This window comes from Simochromis diagramma, unplaced genomic scaffold (genome assembly GCF_900408965.1).
Source record: "Simochromis diagramma unplaced genomic scaffold, fSimDia1.1 OVJJ01000741.1, whole genome shotgun sequence".
NCBI classification, from domain to species: Eukaryota; Metazoa; Chordata; class Actinopteri; order Cichliformes; family Cichlidae; genus Simochromis; species Simochromis diagramma.
This window is the reverse complement of record NW_024387007.1, coordinates 63,416-87,155: the sequence shown is the minus strand read 5'-3', so window position 1 is coordinate 87,155 and position 23,740 is coordinate 63,416. Positions and strand designations below refer to the sequence as shown.

Genomic DNA, 23,740 nt, shown 5'->3' with positions numbered 1-23,740 from the left:
GCTATGAGTGCTGCTGTTTGGCTGCGGAAGAATAAATCGTTGTTGGTAAGCCAATCACACGACCACTTCAAGATGACAAAGCAACAAGGTGCCAGTTTTTAAATTGTGTTGATAGGCCACGTAAAAGTCATGATAAGCAATATATACGCAGCGTTTTTTCCTCAATAGTTTCGTCACGTTTACTGTCTGAGGACAGCGCTAGCAAGCACTCTCTGCCTATGACCAAAAAACGCCCCCAAAAAACACCCCTTTCGTGTTGGTGGAAAAATGCACCAATCAAAAAATTATATGGCAACATGACATTTGGGTGTTTAGAAAGAGGGGGAAGTTTTAGGAGTGATGGTGAGAGAGAGAGAGACAGCAGAAAAAGAGAGAGAGTTTTGAGATGTGAGAGATTTGTGACGTTTAGCGTGTTTGGAGTGTGTAGTTTTGTGTTGTGTGTCAGAACAATGAGGTGAATGCTGTCTCCAGGTATCAGGCTGTGATGTTCTCCTTTATAGTGGACAGAAATATTTGGAGTGGCACAAATAATTTGTTTGGCATCTTATTGAATGCAGAACAGCTGATTGTTCTCTAAATAGTTTGAAATGGTTATTTAAAAAAGGGTAAATGGCGGCAAATAACTTTGTTTGCAAAACTCGTGCATATGATTTTAAAATTGGCAATTTATATTTGCATTTAAAGTTATGAAATATGATTCAGTAAACATGTTTTGTGGTTGTTGCAGTAAAAAATATAACTTTTTCTACTCGGATGTTATGTTTTTTGTCTGATTTTAGATCAATTGTGTTAATACAGTATGTCAAAATGAAAACATAACTGTAAATTCAGACACGTGAGGTTGTGCTGAAAAGGATGATACCAAACAAGGCAAATAAATAATTTTTAAAGGTGAAATGTAGAGGAAACATCAAAAGTTGTTAAAAATGGCCAATTATACCCTGGACCCCAGAGGGTTACTTTTTAAAAAAAATAACGCAATAATTAGTTTTCAAGTAATTAATTACTTTTAGAATCTTGTAACTCAGTTACGAACTCAGTTACTTTTTTGAAGAAGTAACTAGTAACTATAATTAATTACTTTTTCAAAGTAACTTGCCCAACACTGGTCCCAATTCATAGGCTGCATCCTTTGGAAGACCCGGCCTTCGCAGTCTACGTGGGCCGGGTCCTTCAAAGAACAAGAAGGCCAAAAGTGCGAGGATGTGAAATGGGACGGTCTAGCCTTCAGATTTGCATCACTAGCTGTCTCGTGGAGTTTAATAAACTCGGCCGTCTGCTCCTTGCTTGCGAGTGAGCGTCGACCTCCCGGTTAGGTATCAGGCTGGTGGGTAACAGATGTCTCTGAAAATGTCAGAGCACTTTTGCAAAGATGTGATGTCTTGATAAACCAAGCAGATATGTGAAGTTTACACAGCTACATTCTTGCTTGAAAATATGTTAAAAGTTTATCTTGTGACCCAGAAAGAGTAATATTAAAACAAAGTAGCTGCCCTCATTGTTGGAAACTGGAATTGGCTGTGAATTCTGGGATAGGTTGGGCCACGAAGGATAGACCCAACCCATCCTTCAAATTCAGCGAAAAGAAGGACGCATTTGTCGGCTGGATTTGGAGCAGCTTTCGAATTGGGACAGCCTTCGTTGCCTGGCTGTGACGTAATTGGCCTTCAAATGTGGCCTCCGAAGGATGCGGCCTAGGTTTTGGGACATGCCTATTCATTTACAGGCTTACATTTATACCTTTTAAATTTATTCTGGGATTCTATGATTATGACAAAATCATAACGTTGGTCTTTCTATAAAATATTGATATACATATTAGGGGTGCAACGATACACAAAATTCACGGTTCGGTTCGGTTCGATACTTTGGTGTCACGGTTCGATATTTTTTCGATACAAAAAAAATGTTCATGCCTTTTTAATTTGTCATTTATTAAAATTATAAATATATATTTTAACTCAAAAGTACAGTTTTTAAATTTAACCCTAACCCTTGTGCATGTTTTTTATTTTGACAGCGAATGCGCACCTGTGGACCACTTATGTGCAGCCCTGGTTATTTAGCTCATCATATTGCAGCCACAGAAATTCTTTGTGTCCATGAAAACATAAAGCTGGCACTTTCTTTTTGCCTTATAGTCTGATTTGTCATAACTTCTCCGTTTTGTGGTAAGCTTTTCTTTGGCTGTCACTTCTTCACCCTGACCTGTCTTATTTGGCTCAGCAGAACTGAAATGCTTTTACACGCTCACTCACATAAGCTCAGCGATTCTCTGCGCGATCAACCTCTCACATGTTTAAGCTTGCTGCGGGAGATTTCACTTGTCATGTTTGCATAGTAAGCTAACGATTAATAAGACGATGTCAGAGGAATTGGTGCACAAATTATCATCACTCACAGATCAGTGCTGTCGCTCTCTATACACAGTTCGCACGATTGCAAAGTGAAAGCAAAAAAACAAGCGCAAATTCAAACGCGACTTCAATATGTCACATATTGACAGTGGCTCACCGATGCCAATGACATAATTACCCAGCTACATTTCTGAAAGAATGCAAAAGCATTGACATATATTTTTCCTACAATAGCCCGACGGGCAGGGAAGAGATAGATTTTGGTAGCCCGACTGAAAAAATCGCTAGCTCCGGGACGTCGGGCTAGCGATATTGCAAGCCCTGTATCTGATTGAGGAATCACTCATCTTTGGAAAAGAGAGTTTATTACAGAGAAATGGCTCTTTCCAAAATAAAAGCTATACTATCCGCTTCTTCTGGGCTATATTCTCAGCAGCATAAGGAGAATCATGTGCTAACAGCTGTCTAAATGACTCGGCTAAAGTTAGTAGCATGCTTGTTGTTTTTGTCTTTGCACTAGGATGATGTCGGCGTAAATGTGCAGTCATATTCGTTGTGTTCCACTAGTGCTTTCAGGTTAATCTCGTTGAAATGACCTTAACGCCACAACACGGCAAATCTCCGTTAACGAGCTACCGCCGATCGCTCCGTGCATGGGGCTACACGGCAAACACGTTAACGAGCTAACTGCGCTAACACACTAGTTCACACCAATGTAATTGAGCATTGCATGGCACATCCAACATACTGTTTTACTTTAGTCCATGACTCGCTTACCTTCACGGTCATACGTCACATGAAAACCAAAATAATTCCAAACGCCAGATCTGAATGTTGCAAGTAGAGCTTAACTTCTGTCTCGCTAGCTTGCCCTGCGCTCTTCCTTCTGACTATGCTGTCTGTGTTGAGCGCTCAGTGGATCTGCGCTCGACAGTGCAGCCTAGGCGGAGTAGTCGAACACAGATTCACTGAGCGCTCAACACAGACAGCATCGTCAGAAGGAAAATTGATAAAATAAATTACAAATGTTGTATTGTTCGATACATATGCGTACCGAACCGAAAGCACTGTATCGAACGGTTCAATATCGATACGAATATCGTTGCACCCCTAATACATATATGCTTGCAGCAAATAAAATACAGGTTGTGCACACCGAACAAGCCAGACAGAAAGTGATGCTTGCCTAACTTTCTGACGCACTCATTTCCTTGTGTCACACTCTAAAACGTCCATGTAGCAACACAGCCTACCGTGCAACACAACTCAGCCTGTAAACAATAATTCACATTATTACAAAGAGGCTTAAGAATGAAAGCTAACTATCAGTTTTACTTATATGGCGCCAAATCAAAACAATGCCCTAAGTGTTCTATATATTATAAGGTAAAGGCCTTACAATTATACTGAGAAAATCATCTATAACATTCATAGCTAACTATCCAAGTCAAATTCTTTTGATGAAAGCGCAGCCTCTTGGTGACTCTCGGCAACTGCTACACGTTCTCATCCTAATGCGTAACATACTGACGAATGTTGCAAATCATCGATATGTTACCTGTTCAGAGGCATGAGAGCCAGTTGGAATGAATCTTTACATGTAAATGTTTTATGTTCTGATCCTGAATCACTTTGGAAAACACTATGTGATGTAGTTAAGGTGAGGGTTAACGTTATGATTAGGGCTGGAATGGATGGCTCGAGCCTTGAGTGGCATTCTATTGGATTCAATTGAGAACCCACAGCGTTTCATAAGGGTGAGGCGTTTACTATGAGATGCCTAGGGGCTTGACAAATCGTCGGTATGTTACGTGTTGGGAATGATAGTGAAAGGGGCATGTTTATAGTGGAAAGTAGATAAGGCCCAAAGAAAGGAGGGGGGGAGGGGCGGTCAGGTGTTTCAGCCAACAGTCAGTCAATTTAGATCAAATGAACTGCGTACCTGCTCCTGCAGCAGGTCACACAGCAGTCACTATAACACACCATAAGAACACACATTAACATCTAACTGGGCCAATTTTAAATGCATTTTTTTGAAGCTGGTATCATTTTCATCTAAACAACCCACAAAACTTCTGGAACAATGTTGTTTGGACAGGCAAGACCAAAGTGTCTTTTTCTTTCATGGAACAGTTCATGGAGGTCTGAGCAGAAACTTCACTATTGCCTTACAAATCGCTTCTTAATACGTTTAAAAAAACAAATTAAAGCTTTTATGAATGTTTGAAATGTAGTTATGTTTTTTATTGCTTTTGTTTATTTATTATTTATTTTTTATCCTACTTGTTCTATTTACATTTGCACTATTTCTATTTTTGAAGCACTTTGTAACTTCTGGTAGTTGTTCAGACATAATTGTGATGTCACACGACTGCAGTGACAACAGCAAAGGAATGTGATGAAGTCTCGCCCATGAATAGTCCTCCTTTACATTCACGAATCAAATGAATAAAGGACCAGGGCCTTTTCTTTCTTACCTCAAAACAATTCTGTACATTCAATTTGTCAGGGCAGGTTAGTTTGAATGACCTGTTTCTCCTTTTGTTGTATGTTTTGTTTGCTTAAGAGTAAATTCCTTCTTGCATTATTAGGAAACAGCACAGTGCTGTGTGACAGGCATGTGCAGAGGGGGGGGCTTGAGCACCCACCCCTTCCCTGATGGGTGCCAAAAGTGCCTGTTGTTGAGTATTGTTTTTTAATATAATATTTTAATATAACAATTATTATTATTTAAATATAATATTTTAATATTAATTTAGTTAATATTTTTAATATCGTATTTTTTTTAAATATATATAGTATTTTCTTAATATTTAAAAGTTTTAAAATGTGTGTGTGCGTGCCGAGTCCTGCCTGTGCCCCCTCAACAATAGTGTTTAACTATTAATCACAGTTTTGCTGTGATTAATAGAGAAACACAAATGAGCCCTGGCGCAGGGTGCCGCCGGTGCGTCGAGCCACCTGGGGGGGCTCTTCAACTGGTGAGGGAGGTTGTCACATCTTGCAGGAGCTTTCCTCTCCTCAGGAACTCTCTCTGCAGGAGGGGGAGGTACAGGAGAGGTGGAGGAAGATCTCAGCCTGGGTGTCTATTGTCTTATGTAGTCTGGAAGATGAGTGGATGATGGGGTGGGTGCAGTTTTCTCTGTGGTGGGGTTGGGTGGGCTGTCCCGGGCTCTGTGGGGCCGGGCGGCGCTGCTGTTCTGGGCCCCGGTCCGGATGGGCCTGGGCCCCCCTTTCCCTGGCGTATTGCAGAGTATGGGGGTGCCTACTGGGGTCAGCAGGGGAGCTGGCCCCAGGAAGGGGTCACTTGCCCCTCCCTTCCTTCCCTCCCCATCTCCAGCTGCCTCCCTCTTCCCGCTCCACCACAATCACCCACACATGCAGGGCCTTGGGGTAAAGGTGTATCACCAGGGTGCAGAGGAGGCATCCCCCCCTTTGTCCCCTTCTGGCTGCCTGTGCCTCAATTTTATCCCACAACTTAGACATTCACATTATTCACACTCTCATTACACATACATATAGGATCTTGGGGGTGGGCACGCTACACGGAATCCAAATTACCATCAGGGTGTACACCCCACCCCTGGCGTCGTTGCCCACCTCTCAATGTTAAATACACGTAGACATTGAGGGCTTTCAGGAGGGACCATGTGCTTACCTGCTGCTCTCTGGCAGGTAGCTCCATGCCCTCCTGGGTTTTAAAGGCACCTTAGAACACACATGCATCAACACTACAATGAGCGGGTGGAGGGAGGCTTGGAGTCTTCACACAACCCCGTTCTCTGCGACCTGCTGGAGCGGGGGGCCAGGAGGAGGAGTTGGCCGTCCGACTGCGGTCTGGAGTGTGGGGCCTCCCTGCTGCTGCGGAGTCGGGGCGGTCTGCCTCTCCCCACTGCAGGGAAAAGGGTAACACCACCTGGGTATGGGTGCGGTTCCCCCCTCCAGGGGCAAGGGTACCTAGACCCGGTTCTTAGAGTACGCTTGGGGAGTGTGATCGTGTGTACAGCGTCTCTTTACGTCTGTCTCCATGTTGGTTGAGTGTGGAGTAAGTGCATATGAGAGCATGAGGGTGGGAATGGATGTTTGTATCTGTGTGTGCCTGTATTTCTGTGTCTATATGTCAGGTTGGGTATCAGACGTCACCTCTCTGGGGACATCTCAGGCCCTCTAAGGTATGGAGGCCTATCTCCCCCTACCACCACTTCCCCTGCCGGTGGCGGACTCCCTCGGATATCGGTGCATTGGTGGTTCTTTGTGTCCGGGGATGGGCTCACTCCTTGGCGGCCGCTTATCGGGGCCTGGAGCCTGGGGCTCGCTCGGGCCACTCCGGAGGTGGGGTGCCCCCGGCCTCTCGGCCTGGGGCCCGGTCACTCAGGCGCAGCTGGCTGCCGGCGGAGCTCACGGGCGCGTCACTGCAACCCCCCCCTGGCTTCTGCTCTGCGGCTGCTGAGTGAGCCCTCATCTGGGGCTCTCCTCAGCTCTTTCTGGGACAGTGGCGCGGCTGCCCCTCTGTTGGTCTTCCTTGGTCTCTTGTGTTCTGGGGGCCTATGGATGTCTGGAGTCTTCATCTTCTCTATACCTGCTTCATGCCCTGGAGGACGGGGGTGTGGCCCCCACACCCTCTAGCAGATCATTACATGAAGGAACCTTTTAAATACAAGCGCGTCCATGCTCACAGGTGTACACACGGGTGCTCAACCACGCAAACTACACCCTTTTTGGCTCCTACCTCAAAGCACACTGTGTGCTGTCGATCTTACGTGCTGCACAATAATGTTTAATATTTAGTATTTACTGTCATATTCCCATATATCATTGTGATGCTGTTTATTCTATTACTATCAAAGACACGGATGAAGCCTTATGCCATCCTGGAGCAGAGAGAGTTTTTGCAGAAGATAGGAGGCGCTACTGGATACTACGAGGGGGAAACGTAGGGCATCATTTTCAATGCCTCACCACTAGAGCTGTCCACCTTGACCTCCTGCCCACCATTGGCACAGATTCATTCCTAATGGCATTATGTTGCCATGGTTACAGGTGACGCTCTCTCTCTCTGCGACTGTGTGTTTCTGGGTGGAGAGAGTGCCTTTTTGTTGCTGTGGTTATGCTAGTGCTGCGCTGAGCAGTTGGGCTAGCGGCAGTGTTCTCCTGTTGAATGCAAATAAACGGCTGTGCTCCCTGGCTAACCCTGCGGGAAGCAAGACCAAACGCTACATCTGTCTCCTCCTTGTCTGAGCTCGCCACACTATAATAAGTTGTTCTTATTTGTTTTCATTTTAAGCAAGTGATTCAACATAAGGATTAAAACAGAAAGAAAAACCCTTGAAATAACCTGTGTGTGAAATCCATAATAAAGATAACATAAAATAAATAAATATATCAAACCCCCTGAGGTCCAACCTCACAATCACTTGTTCCATGATGACTAAAGAAAGTTTATTTATTTCGCAGACCCAGTGACCCCACTCTAAAAGTTCCATTTTCCGGGAAAACAGCCGATCCTCACACTCCTATATAAGTCCAGTCGTCCAACACAGTCCAGGCTTAGGCTCCTGATCCTGAGTGCAACAATGGATCTGTGTGAGTACAGCTGCTTTTTTTTAAATCATCTCTAATCATATAAGATTTACAATTCTAGCGTCACAGAAAATGTTTTAATATTTCCTGTTGAGCTGTGGTAAGATGCTTTGTTTTTCTTTCTTGTGTTTTCAGTGGACAGCTTAGCCAGTGGCGGTCCTAGCCTGTTTGGCGCCCTGGGCGAACACTCCGTCTCGCCTGTATCAAAACCGCTACTGGGCTTTTTATTTTTATTTTTTTTATGTCTAAAACTCACAGGTAAAGTCATCCATATCAAGACATGTATTCATTTTGAAGCATCCTGATGATCAGTAACCAGGTGTTTCTTCCTGTTGTCAGGTGGAGCAGCGGTCTCTGCTCCTATTGTCCTGGGAGCTGTAGGTTTCACCTCAGCTGGAATAGCAGCTGGTTCCTACGCTGCAAGCTGGATGTCTGCAGCGCTTGTGGCCAAGGGGAGGAATGGCAGCAGGTAGTGTGGTGGCTGTTTGCAGCCAGCAGGTAAAAAACTAAATAATTATTTTCCCAGAAATTACTCAGGAATCTTTATTTTTGACTGTGCGTGCAGTGAGGATAATACGAAATTGGTTTAGGGTCACATATGGAAAAATATCATAGATCATTTGACAACAAAGTCAAAATATGGAGATTACAGCTGTCTCAGAACAAAAGCTGCCAGGGTTGATACTGTATATCATCAGAGTTTGTGAAAATTGTGCTTCAGATAAGTTTTAGTAAGAAAGAAAGAAATTATTTTTTTTCTTTTAGCTCATAAACACAGTGTGGTGATAAGTAGGTTGTAAAAAGGAATGGCTGGTAGATGCGAGGTTATTGATAGTTACACCCTCGTGCAATAAAGAGGATGAATGTTGTATTACAAGACGGCCGATCAATTGTTCACTAACTCATCGAAATAAGGAATTTTTTTTCTGTCAACTTGTACAACTTTGAATAAAGCCCTAATAATGAAAAGCATTTTAAAGTCGTGTTCTGGTTATTTTTTATTATTATGTTTATATTTTATTATTCTATTATTTATCTTTTATCTGAAAATACTAAGACATGGATCATTATTTTTATGTAATTGAGTCCCAAGGCTGGCTAATTTGCTTTCTAACTGGCAGAAATAAAGCAAACACCAAATAAAATAAATGAATAATAATATTTTTTTATTTATATAGCACCTTTCTAGACAGAGTCACAAAGTGCTGCACATAAGATAACAAATAATTAAAAGGTAAAACACACAATATAAAACAGGCAAATATTAATCAAAAGCAGTTTTGAGTTGTTTTTTAAAAACAACTACTGAGTCCACAGTTCTTAAGGTTTGGGGGAGAGAGTTCCACAACCTAGGGCCCACAGTGGCAAAAGCTCTATCGCCCTTAGTTCTCATCTTAGTCTGTTTCATAGCAAGTAAGCCCTGATCAGATGACCTCAGGGACCTGCTAGGGACATAGGGCTGTAGCAGATTGGAGATGTAGGGTGGTGCCAGTCCATGCAAAGCTCTAAAAGTCAAGACCAGGATCTTAATGTACTATAAATTTAACAGGAAGCCAGTGTAGCTGAGATAGCAATGGTGTCACATGAGAATACTTAGAGGATTTTGTCAAAAGCCTAGCTGCAGCGTTTTGCACAACCTGCAGACGACCCAGATCACCTTTGCTTAGACACATAAACAGTGAATTACAATAGTCCAAGCATGAGGAAATAAATACATGTATAGCAATCTACAGTTCAGACCGAGATAAAATAGGGCTTAACTTAGCCACATTTCTTAAATGATAAAAACAAGACCAAACCAGAGAATTCACATGCCCATCCAATGTAAGAGTTGAATCAAAAGTGACACCTACATTCCTGATAGAGGATTTAACACACACTGAGAGCTTTTACTATCTGGGATAAAAATCTGTCCGGAGTGCATACGAGGACTTCAGTTTCCCCTTCATTGAGTTGGAGGAAATATGCAGCCATCCACTGTTTGATAGAATTTAAGCAGTCTTTCAGAAGCTGAAACTTAGCTAAATCATGGGGCTTTAAAGAGATGTACAACTGAATATCATAAGCATAACAGTGATACGAAATGCCCTCAAAAGAGCCCATTATAAGCTGGAGGGGGAGAAGATATATTAAAAACAATAAAGGCCCCAAAACCAAACGCTGAGTGATACCACAAGTAAGGGACGTACAGGATGACCTAAAATCAGAGACCACCACAGAAAAGGATCAGCGATGTTGATATGAGGAGAACCACTCTAAGGCAGTTCCAGATACACCAACCAAGTGTTTTGGGCCTTTCAAGGAGGATGTGGTGGTCAACAGTGTCAAAAGGCGATGTGAGGTCCAAAATAAGGAGGACAGAGCATTTTCCTGCATCATTACTCATCAAAATGTCACAAAGCGAGAAGTGAAAACACAAAGTTGGACACACTGAGTGTCGTACATGATACAAATTTTACCTGTAAGCATAAATTATTTGGATTTTATTTTTCACTGCATTTTTATCTACGGATAACAAAGTGATATCTTGCCATCTGGTTAAAAATAGATGGTCTGCCAAAAACTGATTTCCGACATTTAAACTGCTGCGAATGATGAACTGGCATTTCATCTAATGCAAATCTCTCATGAATGAATTCAACGCATTTTTATTTTATTTTATGAAGAACATTCATAAAATAAAATAAGCTGCCACAAACATACTGGTTTCTTTATATTATACATGTGACTCATTCATAAATACTACTAACATCACCACATTTATCAATATAAGAAAAGATATGAAACACAAAAAAACAGAATTCACTCAACAGTTTGTGTTGTTCTCTGTCGCCCTCTGTTGTTCAGTTCTCAACATAAAGTTTTGTTTCTGAGGAAATGAAACCTTGCTTGCTACAAAAATCAGCCCATTTCAGAGCAGACGCAGAGCAGATCAAAACATGGACCCCAGTGAGTGCAGCTGCTAATGGAGGAGGAGTGGCAGCCTGGTGGCTGTTTTACAGTCAGCAGGTAAATTAATAATTAGATATTTCATTAGGATTGCAACTTGCAACAAAAGAAAAAAAAGAAAGAGTTCATCAAAATATCACAAACTTTGATTAGATAATTACACTATGCTGTCTCATTATAATAACAAATACAACAATGACATCATCAATGATAAAGATAACTGTGAATAATGATGATGATAATGATTCACTACACTGTGATATCAGCAGGACTGAAGTGATATTTACTTATTAGGCACAAAGCATAAGCATTTCTCAGCTTCTTTGTCTAATGGTGCTGCAGGTGCAGCTGGTCTGTCAGTTACAGCTGGTGCTGGAGCAGCAGTGGGATGGTTGGAGAGTTTCATCAGCTGAAAATCATGAAGAATTCATATATTTGCTTCATGCCAAAACTGAAAGTCTTATTATTCTGTCAAACTTGTTTTTCACGATTGTGTTGTGTTTTCATTATGTTCATTATGTTCATACATTTATATTAAAATTATGTATTATGGTGCAAAGCTTTAAACCTCATGTGTATCATTAGTACGGCTAACTGTGATCAATACATGGTTACAAGGACAAGGCATGATTTTGTGTACAAGTTCTTAAAGATGAATGACTGATAGTCGGGTTTAAGGGTGCAGTCAGAACTGAACATAACTGGCATCTCCTTAGTTTTTCCTCTCTTTTGGTTTACAGTTAAAATGAAGACTCCCTTGAGGCCTGCTGTTTAAATCATCCCAAGTGCAACAATTGAGACGGGAGCAACTGCTAACCGGTGTGACTGATAAGATCTGACCTACAGTGCCTCTCAGGGTTTATCATATGAGGGAAAGCAGGGGAGACACTTGGACTACAGGGACGTAAGTACTGGGTGAGTTCATCACTCACCACCAGCTCAATCTAAACTCTGCTACCTGCTGGGTAAGACTCATCATAGGATCAGAGATTAGAACATTCTCAATAAAAGAGCTGAATCAGATTTCCTGTATAGGGGTACCAGTCCTGCAGATCAACAATCCACAATCCAATCTGTCTCATCGAAGCACGAAATCTTCAGAGGTTGCAAAGGTACAGACATTCTGTACTTTCATGAGTTGTTGTTGCAAATTTCCATCCTCTATACTGTTAATGCCTTTTTATTTGTTTATGCCTGTTTATGTCTTTATACTAGAAACTATAAAGTTGGTGTGAAGGTGGAATTCATCTCTACTATACCTGATGTAACTTAACTCTGATCACAGCCACTGTAATAGACAGGCTGTTTTTAACATTTTAAATCTTAAACTTTAATTTACATTTGACCTTTTGTATTGTCTTTATTGTCTGTATTGTCTGACTGAGTACCTGAAGTTCTGTTTATTTAAGCCCTTTCTGTACAGTGCTTTGTGACTGCTTGTCTATGAAAAGTGCTTAATAAATAAACCTTACTTACTCATCTCTCTTTTGATTAAAAGAACATATTTCAATAATAATACTTTAAATCTACATCCTGAAAGATTGTTTCTGTGTGAGGAAATCCAAGTCTACTATTGCAGCTCTTTCACATAGTTCAGACTTTTTTTTTTTTTACATAATATAATAACACAATATTTTTTATGAACATAATGTCACAAAAAATGCTTTCATCACTTCTGCCATGCCTGTCTGATCTGCTGATTCAGTTGTTGCTTTTCACTCAAAAGTGAAAAGAAAACCATCAGCTGATTTTCACAAACAGCTGATTTACTAAGAAGCATTTGATAGAATTAAAAATTTACAAAAACAGTGATACTGCAGAAAAAAACACAACAGACCACAGATGAGATAAAGATGTTTGCTTGTTAATTTATTTGCATTTATGAAGCATTATGGAAACATACTTTTCAAGTTCACATATTTCCAGCAGTTATAAAATCCAATCAATGGATTGCTATTTATTGTTAGTTTGGTGAGGGCACCCAGCATGCCACTGTGCCGACCGACAATGCAATAGCGACGTGAATCTGCTGGTCATCAAAGAAGATGTGAGGCTTGATGCTCTGTAGTGCAGGACCTTTGTCAGCCCCTCCCACAAACACAGCTTCATCAAGCTCCAGACCCCAGGTGTGCAGAGTGTTTAAAGCTCTGTAGCCATCACAGCCTGTCCCTCGAGATGTCACCAGGTAGGTACGAATGGGACACTTCTTGCACAGGCCTCTATTATGCAACTTTTCCTGCAGTTTTATTAAAACCTTCAAGAATCCTCTGAATGGTCCCTGAATAAAGAAAAGAGAAGAAGAGCAGAGACTCAACACATGACAATCTGGTCAAAGCAGGAAAGTGCATTTGGATAATTTAGTTGATATCAGTCTATTTGAATGTAATCTAACAGACATTTTCTTTTCTTTGATTAAATATATGTTGTTTATGACATCGCAAAAGGACAACATAACTATCATATAATTAAATGAGGTGTTATAAAATATGACAAGAAGGTAAAATGTGTTACTATCATACCCCATTCATTGTATTTTCAACATTTTGCTCCTCATTCTTCAAGTATTCTTGTAGTCCACCACTCTTGAACACGAGCTCTGACTCATTAGAGAAGAGGACAGCGTCGCCATCAAAGGCAACACGCAGCTGATTCTCAGACTCTGTGATGATGTTTGTTGGGGTGAACATGATAGCAGCTGCTACACCTGATGCAGGGACATTCATTCACAGTAACACACAGAGTCATTAAAGTACAACAGCAGAAACTGCACTTTGTCTTAAAATTAGCACCACATTTAACACTTTTACCTTCATTCAAAGCTTCCTGAACCTTCAACCCTGGTTCATCAGACAGGTACAGGTGGGTGTTGTTGTTTTTTAACTCATTCACAAGTTGATCTTCAGTCACAGGTAACAGAGTGATAAGTTCTTCCAGCCCTGCAAACAAGAAGGAATGAAAAGGCTGCTGGACAATCTGATTTACCAAAACTGTTTAGATTCATCAGAGTAGTGTTAGCAATAGTGTTACTATTACTTACTATCTATTATTTTTGTATTGACTTGCTTTTAGAGTACTTACACTTTCAAGTGTATTCTACTTTATAAGATTCTGTTTTAGTGTTTTTGTTGTCTTATTGTAAGCCTGTCATTAATCTATTTAAAAATTTGAAGGGCATGAAAAGTGCTGTACAAATGAAGCCTGAATGATTTAGAAAGGGTATTGGGGTAAACAAGAGTTGATCAGAATCACTTAGAAGTGGAAAGATTGTCTCAGTCTCAGTCTAATTGTTTCCATTTATCCATTTTCTCAAAATTTAGAAGTTTCCTCATAAGACACATGTATTTGAAATAATAGTAAGTGTGTTTGGAGGTGTCATTAACTCACCGTGTTCAGAGATCCGATCCTTGAGAAAGTCTGATGATGAGCTGTCATTGATGAGTTTGACTTTAAAGAGCTCCTCACTGTCAGGGTAATGGTTTGTGAGTTCAGCATTGACTGCCTTCAGAGCCTGAGAGCAGGACAAGGAAGATAAATTAAATTCGAGTGAATGTTAAGTAACTGTGTGAGTGCAGTATTTGTGTGCAGGTTTCTGTGGTGCTTTGTCTTATGTGGTATATTCTCATCTTCCACATAACCACTACATGCAATTTTGTGTATGTGTTTTTCCCCTCATAATATATGACCTCAACAAATTTGAAGGCAGGGCCATAGCCCTGCTGTTCTTGCTTGAAGAGGAGTCCTGAAGACATGGCAATGGTGACGGGGATCTCTGGTTCAGGCTAAAGGAGAAAAAAATGTTTCCCACAATTCAATAAAGACATTCTTTTGCATAGTTTAAAAATAAATTGTCAACAATTTTCTTATTTGACCTCTGCACTCATACAGTATGTTATCTCACTATTTGCACTTCTTGCTTGCTGATTTAATGCTTTATCTGTACTTTTGTAGGAACTTGTTATGAATCAGTTTTCAACCTTAAATCTTTCTCTGTCTAGAAGATCTTCATGAAAATGACTGGATTTTATTCACTGAGTTGCCACAGCTGCCATTCACTTTTGTCTTCTGCTCTTGGGTCTGGTGTGATAACTCTTTATACTCTCCCACTTTCTTTCTGTTTCCCACAATTTTTCCTAACAATCAATCTGAGAATCAATCTGAGTTAGTTAGTGAAAATCATCCTACAGAATTGGTTTTTAATGACAAGAAAGGATATGATTTCTGTTCAACACATAAATATATTGTGGTGATGAGTAATTAAACATCACACTGCATACTTTCATGCTCGTGCTTCCAGCATCTTGTTGTTAACACTCGTTTGCCGTTCACAAACACACATTACCAACAACAACAACACTGCAGGACCTAGTTCAGCTTTTAAGTCGGCGAGGTGTGATTGTGATGGTGCTCAGGTGTGTGCCGCCCCTGTAGTGGCACCACAGACCACGTCCCGCCACAGAGTATAAGGATGTTTAAAAGATGCTGCAGAAAGCTGCATCTGGTCAGACGGAAAAACACACAAACTCGGATGAGTGTGTGGCAGAGGTGTGGTTCCTGGCTCAGCTGCAGGGTAAGTGTGCTGCAGTGTATAAAAGGCCCCAAAGTTCATAGGTGAATTCTATTTGAGCTCTGATACCAGTGTTTGTAAGTTTGTATAAGTTTCTATACTGTTCATGTAGCATTCAACCTTCTGTTAGTTACAGTTACTAACAAGAAAATGTGGTGCGGTCGCGTTAATATTTTCCAACAAACAGACGGCTGAAGCTGTATTCAGCTTACTGCACCTTATATCAGATTAAATAAGTAATCTGGGCGCTACAGCTTTACGCAGCTGTGCGCGCTCTGCGGACGGCAATCACGATCACTTTTTGGCACAACACCTGGAGCTAAGGGGGCAAAACAATCGCATGAGTGCTGCTGTTTGACTGAGGAAGAATAAAGTAGTCGTGGTAAGCCAATCACATGACCACTTTAAGATGACAAAGCAACAAGGTGATATATACCAGTTTTTAAATTGTGTTGATAGGCCACGTAAAACCAGAGTCATGATAAACAATATATATGTGTGTTTTTTCCTCAATAGTTTCGTCATGTTTACTGTCTGAGCACAGCGCTAGCAAGCACTCTCTGCTTATGAGCAAAAAATAAAAAACACAAAACAAAAAACAGCCCGTTCGTGTTGGTGGAAAAATGAACCATGTCAACTAATCAAAAAAAATGGGCAACTTGACATTTGGTTGTTTAGGAAGAGGGGGAAGTTTTAGGAGTGACGGCGAGAGAGGGTGAGAGAGAAAGACAGCAGAAAAAGAGAGAGAGCGAGTTTTGAGATGTGAGAGATTTGCGACGTTTAGCATGTTTGGAGTGTGTAGTTAATGTGTTGTCTTCTGTAGTTAGCGTGTAGTGTTGGGGATGGTTTTGTGTTGTGTGTCAGAACAATGAGGCGACTGCTGTCTCCAGGTAGAAAATAGGAGCCTGACACCTCCTGCTGTCAGGCTTGTAATGTTGTCCTTTATAGTGGACAGAAATTATTATTTTGGAGTGGCACAAATAATTTGTGTGGCATCTTATTGAAACTGCAAATAACTTTGTTGTTTGCAAAACTTGTGCATTTGATTTTAAAATTGACAATTTATATTTGCATTTAAAGTTATGAATATGATTCAATAAACATATTTGTGGTTGTTACAGTAAAAAATATAACTTTTTCTACTCGGATTTTATGTTTTTTGTCTTATTTTAGATCAATTGTGTTAATACAGTATGTCAAAATGAAAACATAACTGTAAATTCAGACACGTGAGGTTGTGCTGAAAAGGATGATACCAAACAAGGCAAATAAATAATTTTTAAAAGTGAAATGTAGAGGAAACATCAAATGTATTAAAAAATGACCAATTATACCCTGGACCCCAGAGAGTTAAACAATTTTTTTAAGTAACGCAATAGTTACTTTTCAAGTAATTAATTACTTTTAGAATCTTGTAACTCAGTTACGAACTCACTTACTTTTTTGAAGAAGTAACTAGTAACTATAAATAATTACTTTTTCAAAGTAACTTGCCCAACACTGGGCACTATACAGTTGGTATGAAGGTGGAATTCAGAGAATGAATCTCAGCATCATCAGCAAAAATTCATATGAATCTGTGCTACACTTGATGTAACATAACTGTGACCTTTTAATCCATCACAGTGTAGCAAAATAACCTGTTTATCCTGCAGAGGATTTTCATGCAACGTTTAAATAACTCAGTTAGTGTACCACAGCATGTTTCACATTATTACTGCAGCAGCTGGCTGCTGCTAAACTAATTTCCCCTTGTGGGACAATAAAGAAATTGAATTGAATTGAATTGGTGTCGGTTACAGGAAGACAATTCACTGACTCTCACTGATTACTTAACACAATTTTATACCTTATTTCAAAAGATGACGAAGTTATAGAAATATTCATTAAAACTGCTATAACAGACATATTTTCTTGTTAATAGTGCACAGCTTTCTGACATAGTGAAAAGAAAATCACAAAGGATGGCACACCATCATCCACCAGCAGAGCATATAGCTTTCACTAAGTTGTTAAAACTACTACATAATTGCCACACACCAGCATATATTAATACATTAAAAACTGACTTACTGTAGAAGTTCTGCACTCACTCATCGTGCTTCTTAAAGATAGAAATAAACTTGAATTTCCTCTGTTTGCTGACTGCAGAACTGCTGTTCTTCCTTTTTATTCTAACTAGAAAAGCTACGTCATGATGCAGAACCTGTGGAGCCTTTGGACCCTGTTGCCATGCCATTTGTATTGATTAGTGATGTTCGATTTGTAAACGAATCGTTCAATACTCGAGAATCACTTTACTGACTCGTGAATCATGATTCACAAGCGCAACTGACTCACTGACTCATCCCTGTTGCTGTTAGCAAACTAATTCCATTAGTAGAAATATATCTAGCTTATAATTAAAATTGTGGGGAAAAAAAACAACAGCCAGTTTCTTAACAAAAACATTTCTGCTCTGAACTGGAAGAAAAAACCCTGAGTAGAAGCTGACATCAAGACAATAGCTCCTCAGTTCACAGTAGCATCGCTCAGCTAGCATGCTAACAGCACATTTGAGTTACTCACCCCCTCCCCTGCTGTGCTGAATCATAGCGTAAGGCGAATCACTCACTCACTCACCCCCTCCCTCCTGGCTCACAGCTCATACGAGTTGAACGAATCACTGACTTACTCATCCCCTCCCTTGCTAGGCTGAATCATAGGGTAAGGCGAATCACTCACTCACTCACTCACCCCCTCCCTTGCTGTGCTGAATCACTCACCCCCTCCCTCCTGGCTCACAGCTCAAACGAGTTGAACGAATCACTGGCTGTATCCCAATTCAGGGTCTGCAGCCTTAAAGTACGCAGCCTCAACGGTCCTCAAGGGCCGCGTACTCAAAGACCGCTAAGGCCGGAAGTGCGAGGCTTGTGAAATGGGACGGTCTAGCCTCCGTCGCGCTGCCCAGGTTGTCTAGCAACCATGATAGCTGGAAATGTGTGGTTGACAGAAATGAAGGAGAACATATTTTGTTTGTTAGTTTGTTTCTACATGAGCTCTGTGTGATTTAATAAGTATCTAAGGCTGAGACCACAGGACTGTAAAACATGATTGTTGGGCTTCATTTCTGTACTGAACAGTCATTTAAGATTAGCTAGTAAATAACAATTAGTTAATGTTGTTCATGAGACTAAAGTCAGTGTAAATATAATATGGCCAATATCATAGTTATTATATTAATCATTATACGTAATTACAGCAGTGAGTTTGAACTCTCAAATCAAATCACTTCTATTGTCACATCACATGTGCAGGTGCACTGGTACAGTGAATTCAGGGAAATTAAGGATGCATTTGAGGGCCGCATTTCGAGCAGCCTTTGAATAGGGCTTTGGCGTTGACGTCACGCTGCAATGCATTGTGGGAGCGCGGCACCATTTTCGGGGTCTGCGAATCAAAACAAACACACTGTGTTGGAACGATGATGACAAGATGCTTAAAAGCAGCTCAAAAGAGAATGGACTGTATAGAGACCGATTTTGTTCAGAGGCGAAGCGGCGGTACTTGCAGAAAATAGCGTGCATTGGAAATGTGGAACCGTATGAAATACGGCTGTGGAGTAGAAACCCTGAAGACCAACCACTATTGAAGTAGCCAGACATGTTTTCGTACCTTATCTGTGGAGTCAGCGCGTACAAGTCGTCATTCAAACAAAGGTAAGTCAGCTCGAGTACTGCGAGTGAAATGCATTTGATTTCCCTGCAAACATTCACATTAGTGCAGCATAAATTCATTCATGAGGGGGAAACTACAGTGAGAACATGTGGAGGCTGTTAGGTGGATAACATAGTGAGTTCAGTGCATTGACGTGACATTGTCCTGAAGGATTTAGTTATTCTTTATGGTTAAAGAAATTGCACTAATTAATTAATATTTATTATAAATAATTCTAATTATACATCTTGCTTCCATGTTTGTGTCCTGTGTCACTAAAAATACATTTTATTTTAATTTTATACATTGATTAATGACCTGCAGAATCTCCTTATCATATTAAGTGATTCATAATTGTCACTTTATGCTTTCTCCATCTCTAAAGTGATGACATCCTTGCATTACATGCTTTAGGTTCATTTTCTGCAGGCAGGTTTCTGACAGAGAACAGGCAGATTTACACTATAACATGCAGCGTTCTATAGATGGACACATAAAGAAATGAAAAATTACATGTATGTGCTAACTTTCTAAACACTTTGTTACATTTATGATAAAGTAGATTAAACACATTTATGTCGGCCTTGGCTCATAGTTCTTGTCTTTAAATGAACTTTGTCTGTGTTTCAGGTCCTGCACTCTCAAAGACTGAATGAACCAGCATTGCAGCCATGGGTCACTGTGAGCATCACAGGGAAGGTTGAAGCCGCCCACTGCACCTGTAAGGCCGGAGTCGCGGAGACCTGCACCCACGTCACTGCTCTTCTGTTTAATGTAGAAGCAGCAGTGTTGATCGTGGCACAAGGACTGTTACAGATGAACCTGCATACTGGGTTTTGCTGGGTAATGTGACCAAGATACAGTCAGTGGTTGGCCATAAGATAGACTTCTCCTCTTCAGCTGCCCAAAAAAAGGCTCTTGATCAAAACATAAACAGACCATCCATACTGAAAGGTAAAAGGAGCCGTCCTCAAAAAAGAAAAATCCCACCTGCTACTGTGGAGGAGTTGTCACTGCTATAATGCCATAATGTTTTATCTAGGGGTCTAGATTTATGCCTGTAGTGCACTGCCGTGTACCCTGAATTGGGATACAGCCACTGACTCACTCATCCCCTCCCTTCCTGTTACGAATCACTCACTGGCCCTTTCTCAGTTCTAAGTACGCAAGTACATACTCGCGTTCTCGGCGAGACTGGACTTGCCAAGACCGCACGGAAGTACAATTGGAACACCAGCGTACTTGATGTTGTCACAGGTCCGGAGTTTTTACTGTAGTGATGGGATTTCCGGCTCTTTTTAGAGAACCGGCTCTTTCGGCTCGGCTCACTAAAAAGAGCCGGCTCTTTCGGCTCCGAACCGGCTCTTCAGGTTGTTTTGTTGCTTTAATTAATTTATTATTAACAATAATAGAAAATTATGCACAAAAGGAATTACTAATGTAAAAAAAAGTGGTTTTATTTATATATGTTTATATATAAATATATGCGGTGGCACCTAGAGACAAAACACGTACAAACTTCAAAAAGCACGTACAAATTCCAAAGCACGTACAAACTCCAAAACATATTTCTAGCGTTAACTGAACTTCCAAAACAGAGCTACCTAGATCACTTAAATTACACAATTGAAAGCATATGTGTATGGTTTGTGTATTTATACACAGGCACTCATATATATTCAAATAAAAAAAAAAAGTTCATTTACCTGTTACTACCACACACCAAATCCGGTCGTTGGTACTTCCTGGCTTGTGTAGCCACTAGGTAACAAAAGCTCAACACTGCGCCTAGCATCCTGGAGCACTTCTGTTGTGTTTTGTACGTGTTTTGGAGTTTTTACATGCTTCTAAGTTTTTACGTGTTTTGGAGTTTGTACGTGCTTCGGGGTTTGTACGTGCTTCGGGGTTTGTACGTGCTTCGGAGTTTGTAGGTGTGTTGGAGTTTTTACGTGCTTCGGAGTTTGTACGTGCTTCGGAGTTTGTACGTGCTTCGGAGTTTGTACGTGCTTCGGGGTTTGTACGTGCTTCGGGGTTTGTACGTGTTTCGGAGTTTGTACATGTCTCGGAGTTTTTACGTGTTTTGGAGTTTGTACGTGTTTTGGAGTTTGTACGTGCTATGGAGTTTTTACATGTTTTGGAGTTTGTACGTGGTTCGGGGTTTGTACGTGCTTTCTCTCTAGGGGCCACCGTAAATATACTTTTATTTATTCACTACACATAAAATGTAATAAATAAATCATATTTTACAAAAACCAACTATTCACAGTTCAGCTTTTAACTATTTAAATTTTCAGGTTTTTCTTTTTAAATAAATTTAAAGTGAAACAACACAAAACACTGCAAACCACAACACAATTAAATATAAATTAAAATATGAAAAAAAAGAACATGCATATTCTCTGTCATATGGGCCTGCATGAATAAACTTTCTGAATCCTATATCTTCGGCAACTGAAAATAGTTGTGGATGAGTACTATGTGGAAGTAAGCATCAACGACACAGAGCTCTCAGTTCTCACTCCTTCTTTATTCCTCTCCAACATCAACTGCACATATCGCGCCACAAAACACAAGAACACACTTCCTTAACACTGGGTGTGAGTGGAGCCCTCTAGTGGTCCACCACACATGCCCCCCCCCGAACACCCAGCAGAACTAGTCCAGGACCCGGGGCTTAAGCAAACGGCCGGAACGGCTGAACCGGGTGGGTGGGGAACTGACAGAGGGCAACCCAGCCCGGGAGCGAGGCTGGCACTGGCAGTCAGAAAAAACTGCAGACGCCTCGGACTCCGTTGATTGTGGGTCGCTTCTGGGGGAAAAAACAGAATCCTGGTATGCTGTGGTGCGGTGGACCTTGACCCCCAGGCCGTCAGCCATAGCAGACCAAAGCTCAGAAACAAACTGGGGGCCCCTGTCCGAGGTAATGTCAGCAGGGGGACCGAAACGTGAAACCCACGTTGACAAAAATGCCCTGGCCACCGTCACTGTTGTCGTGGATGCCAGGGGTACCGCCTCCGGCCACCTGGTTGTGCGGTCCACCAGAGTCAAAAGGTGCGTGAAACCCTGTGACTGCGGCAAGGGACCAACCAGGTCCACATGAACGTGATCGAAACGCCTACCGGGGACACGGAAAGGTTCGAGGGGTGCCTGCGTGTGCCGGTGGATTTTCGAGCATTGGTGTTACGTCCCCTGGCTAGTCTAGGGGGTTGAAGGGACGAACATAAAGGTGGATAGAGAAGGAGGAGCCAAGATGGTAATTTTAGAAGGTTTATTTAATACTGGTGATGGGATCAGACTGAGGTATAACGTCAGGGAGAGCCAAGGCCAACATAACACACAAAACATCCCTGATGTTGAAATAAAAGAAACTTACCTAACTCCAAAGAAACAAAATATACAACCTATAACCATAACCTACCTAACAACACATAAACAGGAGAAAACAGGGTGTCAAAACAAAAGGCAGCTCTCCCCTACAAGCAGTCTGAACATGAAACAACAATGCTCACACAAAATACAAAGGCATGCAAGCCTGCACAAGTATGGCAACCAAAACGGCCAGAGGGCACAGAAGCACAGCTCCACAGGCCTTAAATAGTGCTCTGCTCATTACCAATTAGCCGGATTCTGCGCAACATCCAATCAGGACAGAGGAGGTGGAGCCTGGACAAAACAAAGGGTTAATAGGGAGAAGAGACATCCTCCTGGGGGATGTAACAATTGGCATGGGATACAAACCGCCGCCCATTCTTTCATCGTTTTGTGAAGGCCCGGCCAAACGAAACTGGCGCTGACCAGCTTGACCGAGGCCCAGACGCCGGGATGAGAGAGGGCATGCACCGAGTCAAAAACACGACGACGCCATGAAAGGGGAACCACCGGGCGGGGGCGGCTGGTGGAAACATCGCAAAGAAGGTGCGGACCGCCGTCCCACACCGGGGTGTCCTCCAGCACGAGGCCCGTTTTCGTTGACTGAAGGGCAAGGACGTCCGGGTCAGCACGTTGCTTGGCGGCCATGGCAGCGTAGTCGACGCCGACATACACCGGAGAAACCAACACACGTGAGAGACAGTCAGCGACGTGATTGGACTTACCAGCCACATGCTGAATGTCTGTGGTAAACTCTGAAATGGCCGCCAACTGGCGCTGCTGGCATGCGCTCCATGGGTCAGAGACCTTGGACATCGCAAACGTCAAAGGTTTGTGGTCAACGTACGCAGTAAAGTTGCGACCCTCGAGGAAAAAACTAAAATGTCGTGTTGCGAGGTGCAGGGCCAGCAATTCCCTGTCAAAAACACTGTACTTGCGTTCAGCATCCCGGAGCGTACGACTGAAAAAGGCGAGCGGTTGCCAGAGACCTGAAACCCGCTGTTCCAACACCCCACCCACTGCCACGTCGGACGCGTCGGTGGTCAATGCGATCTCCGTCGACGGAAGCGGGTGAGCCAGCAGGGCGGCGTCAGCCAGCGCAGACTTGGCTGTGGAAAACGCATGGACGCGTTCCGGCAGCCAGTCAACCAGATCTTTGGCTGTTTTACCTTTTAAGGCAGCATAGAGTGGCTGTAGCAGGTGGGCAGCTCTGGGGAGAAAGCGG

General features: G+C 41.8%; 1 protein-coding gene across 1 annotated transcript in view; it reads right to left on the bottom strand.

Annotated features, from left to right (window-relative positions):
* The window catches only part of LOC120739282 (cytosolic 5'-nucleotidase 1A-like), a gene marked incomplete at its 3' end in the record, with an annotated part of 85,495 nt that overhangs the window by 39,920 nt on the left and 21,835 nt on the right, over nucleotides 1–23,740 (bottom strand). Inside the window, exons 2-6 of the mRNA XM_040040996.1 lie at nucleotides 14,570–14,665; nucleotides 14,271–14,394; nucleotides 13,694–13,822; nucleotides 13,406–13,590; nucleotides 12,868–13,164 (exon numbers count right to left, since the gene is read on the bottom strand). Coding sequence (XP_039896930.1) covers nucleotides 12,868–13,164; nucleotides 13,406–13,590; nucleotides 13,694–13,822; nucleotides 14,271–14,394; nucleotides 14,570–14,665 — 831 coding nt within the window. The remainder of the gene's footprint in view (nucleotides 1–12,867; nucleotides 13,165–13,405; nucleotides 13,591–13,693; nucleotides 13,823–14,270; nucleotides 14,395–14,569; nucleotides 14,666–23,740) is intronic.